This window comes from Cyprinus carpio, chromosome B7, assembly GCF_018340385.1.
Source record: "Cyprinus carpio isolate SPL01 chromosome B7, ASM1834038v1, whole genome shotgun sequence".
NCBI lineage: Eukaryota > Metazoa > Chordata > Actinopteri > Cypriniformes > Cyprinidae > Cyprinus > Cyprinus carpio.
Window position 1 is genome coordinate 11460121 of NC_056603.1, and position 11800 is coordinate 11471920.

The 11800-nt window shown below is 34.7% G+C and overlaps 1 protein-coding gene across 1 annotated transcript in view; it reads right to left on the reverse strand.

Annotated features, from left to right (window-relative positions):
- Nucleotides 1-1201: 1201 nt before the first annotated feature.
- The window catches only part of LOC109058364 (ubiquitin-associated protein 1-like), a 12776-nt gene continuing 2177 nt past the window's right edge, over nucleotides 1202-11800 (reverse strand). The window contains exons 3-6 of the mRNA XM_042727251.1: nucleotides 9093-9671; nucleotides 6245-6442; nucleotides 3639-3740; nucleotides 1202-3099 (exon numbers count right to left, since the gene is read on the reverse strand). Coding sequence (XP_042583185.1) covers nucleotides 2965-3099; nucleotides 3639-3740; nucleotides 6245-6442; nucleotides 9093-9671 — 1014 coding nt within the window. The 3' untranslated portion in view covers nucleotides 1202-2964. The remainder of the gene's footprint in view (nucleotides 3100-3638; nucleotides 3741-6244; nucleotides 6443-9092; nucleotides 9672-11800) is intronic.

The following is an 11800-nucleotide window of genomic DNA, read 5'->3' on the forward strand; positions in this document are numbered from 1 at the left end:
AAAACAACAGGCTTCCACCTGTCACAACAAATTTCATCCTGCTCAAAAGTAAAAAAAAAAAAGACGTAAAAGCTCATAACCTTCTTGAAATAATATTTCAGAGAGGAATTATCCTCATGTAATATTTGCTGTCCCGATTTATGAACATTTACACTTGTACTGGACATCAAATGAATAAAAAGCGTCTTTGGATAAAAGTGTCTGCAAAATGACTAAATGTAAATGATTCTAATTAATTTAATTTTCAGAAGGCTATTTTACTATGCACTATGCACTGTTCAAAAGTCTCAAAGAAGTCTCTTATGCTCATTAATTTATTTGACCAAAAAAAAAAAAACAACAACAGTAAAAAACATAATATTGTAAAATATTATTACAATTCAAAATAGCTGTTTTCTATTTGAATATATTTTAAAATTGAATTAATTTTCAGCATCTTCAGTGTCATACGATGGTTTTGAAATCATTCTAATATTCTGATTTTCTAGGCAACAATTATTTATTATTAAGGTTGAGTACAGTTGTGCTGCTTAATATTTTTGTGGAAACCATGATTCTTTTCTTCAGGATTCTTTGATGGATAGAAAGTTCAAAAGAATAACATTTATTAGATTTTTATTTATTACATTTATTACTTTTGATCAATTTAATACAAAAACTCATACTGACTCTGAACTTTTGAGAGCTAATACATATTTGGAAATAAAAGATGGCTATCAGTAATTCTTTATGCAATAGTAGCTATATGTATTCAACCTTACAAACCTACATTGTTCTTTGTGCAATAGTGCAAAATTTCAAGCCTCTCTTTCCTTCCTCTAATCAGTCCATTCAATTAGTTAACTGCAGCTTATTTTGTGTTAAATCTGATTAACATTTAACTATTCACACACTGCCAGAACAACACAGACCAGTTGGAGGAAAATGCAAGATGTGATTAATGGAAAACGAACAGGCCCTATAAATCTCCACGACTGTATTACACATGATTGATGGTCATTACAGTATATGTTGCCATGGCCATATGAGACCAAAATATAGAAACATTTCCTGTTTCTATATCAAACACGCCATCTGTAAAACTCAATCCCTGATGTACCCATACCAGAAGCGCCAGGGTCAGATAAGGCCACAAGGAAAGAGCGCAGGACCTTGAAGACTATGAGAGAAAGTTTAAGATCAGCTGGGAGGAGAAACATGATCATCAGAAATGATACTTTATTCATACAATCATTTATGACCTCATAAAGTGGTAAGAGTGTAACAGTGTGGCGACTCGTTGACTGTTCAAACACTCAAATCATATCCAGACATTCCTGCAAACTTTCGTAACTATTGTAGAAGGTCCACTCATTACATGGAACCCGAAGACACACTGATAACTAATCATGTTACCACAATGAAAACATTGTGTTCAACCTCTGGCAGCCTAACAACAGAATCTATAGATCTTGGCAGGACTTTGCTATTCGCTCATGATGTCTGGCATTGTTTAACACTGAAGGTAACATTTTATAGGAACTTTGCCATATAATAATGTTCACAAATACCAAAGTGACCTCACACAAATTTCACAAATGCTAGGTTTTTTTCTGAAATGAGAACAAGATATGGGTATTATTGTTTAGATATGGGTTTTCTTCCAAATATTTGACTGACATTTCATATTAAATAGTCATTTTTTTGTTTACAGTGGTTATCTGTGCAAATGCATCACCCAAAGGCACATTTTTTTAGGTAGGGTCCCAATGCCTTTGCTGGAGCTCTCCAATAAACTGAACCAATTGTAAGTAAATAATTTATTACATCTGTATTGTCTGACACATAATATTTATATACATGAATAGCTTAGCGCAATTATTAAAAATGAGTTCAATCTCATTTGGAAATGGTATATTAGCATTGTAATTAAAAATTAAATAATTCAAATTTATCATTGTCACAAAATAATTTCAAGTAATGATCAAATATTCAGTTTATTTTAAAGTGCAATTGTAATATTACAATAATATACTTCTGTCCTAAAATAACAATAGTCATTTTTCTAATGAAATTGTCTATTTGTTCTGTTTGCCTTTATATTTTTTATAATTAGTTAAAATAATAATAATATAAAAACAATAGTTTTATTTGTATAACTGAAAATGCAAATGTCCCCTGGTTCTTTTTGCGTGGATGATTTAGCAGTAGCATGAAACATTTTTTTTAAAAAGATGAGAGATCATATCACTGTAAATCACAATTGCAATATATGCCAAAATAATTACAATATGTTGTTTGATTACAAAATAAAAACAACCCAAATAAAACACTAAATGATGAAATATTTTATTAGTTTTCCTGCATGTCATCTGACCATTAACTAATATCATAGCACCATAAATATGCAAATGTGTTGTTAAATTATTGAAATATTAACTTAAGGGATAATTCAAGAATATATATATTTTATAATATATATTTTATGTCAAAGGGGTCCGGCTGACAAAAACATTTAGATAAATACAAACCAGAAATTATTGCAGATCACACTGTCTCACCTTGGGTTTTTCAGTTGTAAGTAAATGGAGGCACCATATAGAAACTAGAAAGATGAATATGATGTTAAAGAGTCCATATATATATATATATGGCTTAACAATTATAATACATTTTAAAAAGTTTCATAATTGTATGAATTCCAAGAATAGAATGAACATAATAAATACCAAATGGTTTACGTTTCAATAAATAAAGCAACGAAAGTTTGAATGCTACGGAAAACACTATAAAAGCGTGTTGTTACAGAGCCATTCTCTCGTGTCGACTGTCAAATTGTGCTTTTCCCCAAGGCCTCAACACATGTCTAGAATGCGCAACGAATAAACAGTGCAGCATATGATAAACAAGCAACAGCTATACGAGCTCGGTGTCCTGCGAAAACCATGATCGCAGTTAATTCACTGCATCATAACATGGATGGGATCAGGCCACGCGGGTCATGAGCTCCTCCAGCGCTCGCTCTCTGTGATTCTCATGCACCAGAAGAACCTCTTTAATGGCGTTCTGCTGGAAGCCCATTTCATGAAACTGAGCAAGAAGGTGAAGGAACTCCTCAGCCTAAAATAGAGGAACAAATAAGGTTACAATATACACTCAAACATTCAAAGGTTTGTGGTTGGTAAAAATATTATCGTCAATACTTTTATTAAGCAAGGATGCACTGAATTGATAAAGAGTAACAATAAAAACATTTAATGATACAAAAGGTTCTATTCTTTTCAACATTCCATTCATTAAAGAATTCTGAAAAACTGCTGTTTTCTTAAAAATATGAAGCAGCACAACTGTTCTAACATTTATGATAATAATCATAAATGTTCCTTGAGCAGCAAATCAGCACATCTGAATGATTTCTGAAGGATCATGTGACACTGAAGACTGGAGTAATGATGCTGAAAATTCAGCTTTGCATCACAGGAATAAATTCTATTTGAAACTATATTCAAATAGAAAACAGTTATTCTGAATTGTAAAAATATTTCACAATATTACTGTTTTTTACTGTATTTTTGATCAAATAAATACAGCCTTGGTGAGCGTAAGAGACTGATTTGTGGTAGCACATTAAAAAAAAGTCATATACATACTGTACATACCTTGGTCTCACAGTTCTGAAACATCTCAAGTGCTTCTTCAACCTGAGCTTCATCATAGCCGAGTTCACATAACCGATCACATGCCACCATATAACTCAAGATCTGCAAGAGAACAAATAAACAATCCTTCATACTGTACATGAACACAAACAAAATACAAGACGGATCACTTTAACTGCAGGAACGTGACTGAAGAAAAGCCCTCATGAATGCTTCATGAAAACAAGGCCAGGTCGAGTTCTAATGGACTTTTGCAGAGCACTGGTTTATCCCCTAACACTAAGTGATTAGATCAACTGATCCGGTTATCAGGCACACTGTACGTCATCATAGCTCTGGACTTCTGAAAGATCATTAGATGAATGTGAGCTATCATAATTCATGATTAGACTGGATGTCAGGCTCAGGTGTGAAACGTGAGAAGTGTGTGGATAAGAGTCACAGAGGAGCGGCTGCTCTGATTAATCTGTGTAACAAGATGAGCTTTGTTGATTCAAATCTGATCATGCGTCCCAACCAGCTGTCTGATGTCATGCTGAGCGGCTCACTGGGCAACTGAGGATACAGCTTTATATAAATGAATCAGGTTTCGCTAGTAAGTCAGTGACTTTACAAACACATGATCGCATCGCTTCAAGGGCTTTTAAGGAATCCAATGATCTAGAACAAATTCAAGTAATTCCTAATAACTACAATACTTCATTATTGATGATTACTCATAAAATGAGAAAAGTAGTATTTATCATTAAATAAATAAATCAATACATATAATTTTTAAAAATATAACATAAAAAATAACAACAGCAATTATAATAATAATAATAATTATTATTATTATTCATTTAGTAAACATATTAGTTACATATAAGTATTTAATTTATTATATATTTAAAAATTAATTAATAAGATTCTTTCTTTTTAATTAATAAAATTCTTTCTACCAGCCGCCAAACCACACCCAAGATTGAGAGATATTTTATCACTGATATTCTTTTACATCGTTGTTTATACTTTGAATTAGACTATTACATTTTCTGTTTTCACTTTAAATTTAATTAACATTTTTTTTTGTAACTTTTGTTGAGTGTTTTTGTAATTTTTTTTTGTAAAATGTCATAGGTTTGATAAATTTTTATTAGTTTTTAATTGTATCTATTGGTTTATTTACTACTTAAGTTTATTGTGCACTTTTGTACTTCCAAACGAAGAGAAAAGAAAACCCTTTTTTTCATGGTTTTGTTTTTATTTACCTATAATAACCTTGCATGTGATATGTGCAGTCAAAAATGAATTAAGGTATCTTATTAGACTAAATGTGATGTGGACATACCATTTTTTTATCAGTATCGCAAATCAAGCCATCCACATTATCTGATTTTAGAAAGATCGTTCAAACACAGAGCATCTTCTAAGTTTTCTTCAGCAGATTTCTCTGGCTGTATTCAGCTCCACTGCCCTCAAATGCTGATTTACTGATAGTCTTTTTCTCATAAACCCTGTGATTTTTATCCACAATGCCCAACAACGTTAATGATATTTGCCAATGAACGTGGCTTCATGACTCGAATGTTCTCCTGAGGGAAGCTTTGTAATGCTGAGAACTAGATACTAGCTCATTTTGGAAACTTCAGGGGGATCTGGTATCTATTTTTGTTCTGTTTTCTTTCTCAGCGTAAACAGAATCAGATAAAAGAGGATGGAACCAGATGTCACAACAAATGTCAAAAATCACCAATTTCAACTTCAAATGTAAAATACAGTTGCTGCCTTAAATTTGTAAGTGCAATCAACTTGGTTGGCATAAGTCATTTAAACTGAAAATGTTAAAAGATGAGTTGAATATTATATAACTTATATAACTCATAACCTATTTTAAGGAGTTAAATGAATGTAAAAACATAAGTTGTCATGACTTAGAAATCATAAAATTCTCTAAAAGTCTCTAAAAGCTCCAGATATGAGTAACAAAAATATTTGCTTTAGTATTGGAAATACTTTTTTTTTCATCAAATGAAATAACACAGTTGAAAGTATGAACATTTTTATTTAATATGTATTTTTTTTTGTTACATATATAAATGTCATAAAATGATATAATAAATATTAAGAATATTATTTATATAATATTATAGTATTTATAAACATTTTGTATTAGAACTTGTTCTTGTTTCTTAGTACTATCAACATTTTATTGCTTCAACTTCAATTGATTTTTAGTTAGTTGCCAAGGCAGCATTTCTAATTTTCTTTTCTGTATTTTAAGTTACATTTTTTGTTTATCTATTATTTATATTTTATTTCAGATTTATTTCAATTAACAATTTATTTCATTTTTAATTTCGGTGAAACTAAAATATTAGTATAATAAAGCATTTCAAACCTAGTGTAAAGGTTTTTATGATTATGAGAAACATAAATGTGGTCAAGCATTCATAGTGCATGTTCATAAACACACTCCCAACTGAACTACACTGGTAACCCAGCATGCACTTTGATTGACCTTCCCCTGCGGTACACCAAGGACGGTGCAGAGAATCTCAGCATTACATCTCGACCAATGAATGAATCCCATCTCTTACTTCACACTGAATCTCTCCCTCACTGACCTGCTCTGGACTCTGCTGGCCAATTTTCTGGAGGGCGATGATGGCCGTACGGAGAGGGTAGCCCCGCTCGGTCACGGCTGCCAGCAGCTCCCTCTCCTCTGGGCTGAGAGCGGAGAGCAGCTCGACCGAAGAGTCCAGGACGGCAGCGTGGGAATTAAGTGGCCGTGATGGGGCCGGGGTGGAGGATGAACCCTGGGCCTGGAAAAAACAACAACAGTGCCTCATGGTCACAGTACCCTTGAGAGATAAGGGCAGGAAACACAATACAGAGAAAATCTAGAATGATAAACACACTTCTGTTGGTGCAAGATTTGATTCACACTTAAAAACAACATTTTAAATATGTTCTGAAAACATTTGCATCGATGCTTTCGGGTGACACGTTTATCTAAAGTGATCTACAGCGTATTCAAGATGTTCATTTTATCACTGTGTGCATTTCTTGGGAATCAAACCCATGACATTGGTGTTAATAATGGCCTTATCTACCAGCTGTGCTACAGAAAGATAAACTAAAAAATAAATTACTGAGGTCCATGTGCCTTAAAGTTCACCCAAAAATGGAAAATTCTGTCATAATTCAGCCATTGACTTCCAAAGTAATTTTCCATAATATGGAAGTCAATGCTACCATCAACTGTTCGGTCACCAACATTCTTCAAATTATCTTCTTTTGTGCTCAACAGAATAAAGAAATCCACACAACTTGAAGGTGAGTGATTGATGACAAAATTTTCATGCATAAAAATATAATGCATATTATTTAGTAAACCTGTAACCACCTAAATGTGAGATAAAAACAACCATTTTAAGCAAATTTAGGTAAATATTGTACACTGTTACCTGTTATTGAGCCACCTATTGCTACAGTATATCTACATAAAAGTTTGCATGCTTCTTCAGAATCACATGTTGCACATATTAACCCAATTTCATGAAGTTTTGAGGTTTTATTTAGGAATTATAGGGTTTGGGGTACATTTGGTCATGCCCATATTTTAAGTGACCCTGTTATTGCCATTCAAATACTGAAGTTCACAAAGAGTTTCAGCACTTGAGTCACAGTGATCCCTGAAAGAAATAGCCAAACATGGAATAAAACAACAGCAAAGGTCATTAAACTCCTGGGAAATGCATTTAATTCTTTTCCCGTTCATTTAAAAAAACCTCTGTAAATGTAAATGAAAAAAAAAAAAACTGTAATAAAAAACTACAAGCCCCCTGCCATATTCAGTGCACTGTGACCACGCAGCCTAGCAGGAGATGATGTTATGAGCATTAATAACGTGTTGGATTAGACAGTCAACAAAGATGTAACCTTGAATCGTAGCTTTGAAAGACATTTCCCAAGCACCTCCACTGGCTAATCCAGATGAATTTGTTGCAGCTTGGGAAAATTCCAGGAAAAGACTGAGCACTCACTATTATTAGAGTTCATCTTCTGAGACATTGCATAAATGTGCACCAAAAAAAAACTTTGTAGAAGTCATTCATGTCTAAAATATCTGAATGAATTGAATGGGATGCTGAGACAGTCGTTTCTTGAGGAACAACAAAATACCTCGCAGTCACAGCGAGACATATATTAGCGCAGGATTTACAATGAATCCTTTTGGAACATGGTGAGAAATGACTAAATGCTTGTGGAAGACTGGCAGGACTCTGATGTCTCTTGCTCGAGTGATTAAAATACCTTTCTGGACTTATCGGAGGCATGTCAGTTAAAGCCATTTATAGTAAGGCCAACGGTTGCCTTCTATGGACAACTGTTATTGTGAGCTTAGAACTATTAAAAACTTCAGTGAATTGACAACTGTGAAAAGGTCTTCTCCATAGACATACAAAATATTATGTAAATAGATCAAAGAAATGAGTTGTCTGTGCAGAGCTTTCTGTATTTATACTCCCCAAAGAGTACAAACTGTAATTTCGGTACATCAAAACTTACCCAAACATGTTCAGTAAAGAGGAGTGTCGTTTATTTAAAATGTTTATTGCTACAGAGCCACTAATGACCTGCCATTTGCAGTAAATTTAAATCACACCTTTGGGCATCTAAACGAACCATGTGTCTGTTTGTTTCATTGCACTTCATATCGTAGTGAAATCTATATGCTGAGAAGGATGTGTGCATAAATGTGGGAGAAAAAAACACTTTTAGTCCCATTGCTTGAATTTAGTTTAGTATCCATTCTTCCCACTGACAACCAAAGACAGAGAAGAAATGTATTATGCTTAGCCTTAACAACAGATATTACTGAAACAGGAGACCTGAAAAGTCACACTTGGTCTCTATGACAATTCTTCACTTTGTAAAAAGATAAAAAATTGCATTCTGGACCACCTTTAGTTTAAGGTCACATTTACCTTTGCATGACAAAATTATGTTGCGCAAAATGCAGGCATCTCAGTAGAAGTGCAACTTATGCACATTTGTGAAGTCTACAAGTCCGAAGGGTGCCCATTTTTAAATACTTTAGGTTTCAAAAAGCCAGCCCAATGTCTTGCGACTGTAGTGTAGTTCGTTTACAGCCTACACTTTTTAAATTGTATTGTAAAGTGTATTTAGACTTCAAAATAAAAAATACAAATAAAAAAAGATTAAAGACTACCTTGATAAACAAAGAGTGTAATGTGTAATCATAAACTTTTGTTGGTCATGGACCTTATTTTCTGCAACAATCCAAAAATCAATTGAAAAATCCTTTTGGGTTTTTGTTAAGAGAACCAGGGTGATGCAAACTTCCAGGTTGGCCTACAAAAATACATCACTCCAGTGCTGATGCACTTAATTTCATAACCAAAGTGTGGACTCTGAGGCAGACTGTAAGAGTTGAAGAAGTCTTACCTTTGGGGTGGGATTGTTAATGCATTCAGACTGCAAGTTGTTGGGGGAGACTGTGGGAGATGCATTAGTACGACCAGCAGATCTCTGACACCTCTGGAAGTTTCTTTCGGGCGAGTTACGCCTACATTGGGAAGACGACGTCCCCTGGCGCTGTGCGCCGAGGCTGCAAGGTGAAGGCAGCTTGAGGAAGTTTGATGATCCACAAGTGTGCAAGTCTTTCAACCCTGGCTCCTGTCTTGGCAAACCCAAACCACCCCGTTTGGACTGTGCTTCACTGTCAGCAAGAGCGGCGCCATCTTCTTCTGTAAACTCTTCATCTTCCGAGTCAGAGATGGTGAATTTGACTCGAGCATTCATCGTGCGGTAGTGGGCCGCGTTTAAGCTACGGCTGCGGGGACGAGGGTTGGGTTCCCAGAAGTCACTGCTCCAGCGGCTGGCTAACCTGCTCTCCTGAGGGCTGCTGAACATCATCCAGTATGGAGGACAGGTGGCCGTAGGCTCACAGGAAGAGCTGGGATTGAGGTTTGGATAGCCGCCCTGGAGACCCGTGAGAACCCAGTTTTCCAGGCTGAAGACATACTGAAACATCAAAACACAAATGTGACTTCTTTAGAGTTGAGTTTCACACGCTAACATCAATGTCAAACATCATCTGATGACATTTGAAACAATGTCTTTCGTAACTTGCAGTTTACACGCCAAGTCTACATCAAAATAAGGCCAACTGGGAACATGTCAGTCCTATTCTGACTACAAACACACAATCTATTTTTAACTTGCAACTGTATTACTTACATTACACATATCACTTTTTTGTGTGTGGAATCTACATAGCAGAAAAAATGCTTATGATGGTATTATCTATATACACAATTTTATATAAAAAAAAACACTCTCTTAAGGCTGGAATACAGTACATGGCTTTTGCCCAGATTTTGGCCCTGATTTGCAGTCTAGATGAGTCGAAGCTAGTTACCAAAATCCAGAACCATTCTGCAGATCTTGGGCAGTTGGAATTGACCGATTTTGCAGAAAATCACATATTGTATTATGTACACACTTTCCAATTTTTTTTTAGCTCCAGACTATCAATCCATGCACATCTTTGATATTTTGAGACGATTTTAGGCACATATTTTAAACATTTCATGCATCTCCAAGCAACAAAATGCACATTTCTGTATGAGTTTATACGTTCGGAATGACTTGAAAGTCTGCTAGTGTGTGATCCTCAAACGTTTTGTGCATATGATGCCCAATTTACCATTTCTGAAGTCAGCAAGCGCATGATGCCTAATGTTTTAAAAACTGCAGAACGTCATGTATCATTCCAGATATTAGCTGTCTGCATAGGCTGTTGCTAACTATAACTGCTATATATAAATGATACCTACTTGTAGATTTTACAGTCAAAGCTCATTCACTTGGGGGAAAAATTTATCAAAGCTAACTATTCATTTCAACAAAAGCACTGGTAACTGAAAACATTGATTCGTCATTCGAGCCACTGGGTGTCAGTATAAAGCCCAAGACCACTAACATCAACAAAACAATTAAATACACCATTACAGATAATTCCTAATAACTGCATAAATACTGCACTGACTAGCTCTCAAAAAGTAAGATTTGCTTCACGAGTTGCTCTAGTAACTTAAACTTCATCTAAATGTATGCTGAGCTACTGCTACGGGAATCCCTCTGAATATCACTAACATCTGCCGTTATCAGCATTATGAATCATTGAGCACCGCAAAACAGATGTGAAAAAGAGAAGCATTCACACCAGCCAAATATTACACAACAAGTCCTAAATGCAAAATCAAGCGTGCAGTGCTCTAAGGCAGGTACACAATGTTGTTCTTGGACAGACGTGGGACAAATGACTAAGAGTTTACAGAAACTCAAGTTCAGCACATAGCCATAAAAGGTTTACATTAGCTTATTTCAATTAGATTGTAATAACCCCTGACAGCAGTATGTTTTCTTTGCAAATACCTTGACCAGTAACACACAAACCCTTAGGAATTTTAGGCATTTTATCTCAATGGATCTACAGTAACAATTACATCAGCAATATTCCAATGATTACTGAGAACCAAGAACTCTTTTCACCTTCACTGTTTAGTTTTTGTAATCAGAGATATAATTGTACTGTATTTTTGACATGGTCCTCATGTCTTTCGTACACCTCTGGGCTAAACAAACAGTGTACTAGACAGATTACATGTCAGTGTAATTATAGAGCAATCATGAAATAATAAATCAACCTAAAAAAAAATCTATTTTATATCTTACTCATTTCATTTCAATATCTTGCCCATAAGACAGCAATAGGATTAAATGGAACTCATCTAGATCATCAAAGAACAAATAATCTGAGCTTCTAAACTAATTTGTTTTATGGCTATATACACATAACTGCACATCAGTAATTGTTAATCTGGCATCAGTTTATTTCTCCCAAGAACTCTTAGTAGAAAAACTGAGACAACATTGATACACTCTTCACAAAGAAGCTAACATGTATTAAGGTGGTCAAATGTTCATGGAACATTAATGTAAGGAAAAACACCAGTGTGAAACTGAGAGGAACTGACTTCATACATCCACTAAAATTCACCTTGGCACCAGCTAGTTAAAAGTAGATCCCAAAACAGTTCAGGAAAAGAATACTTGCAATTGTTTCATGATGTGAAAAGTGTGTGTTA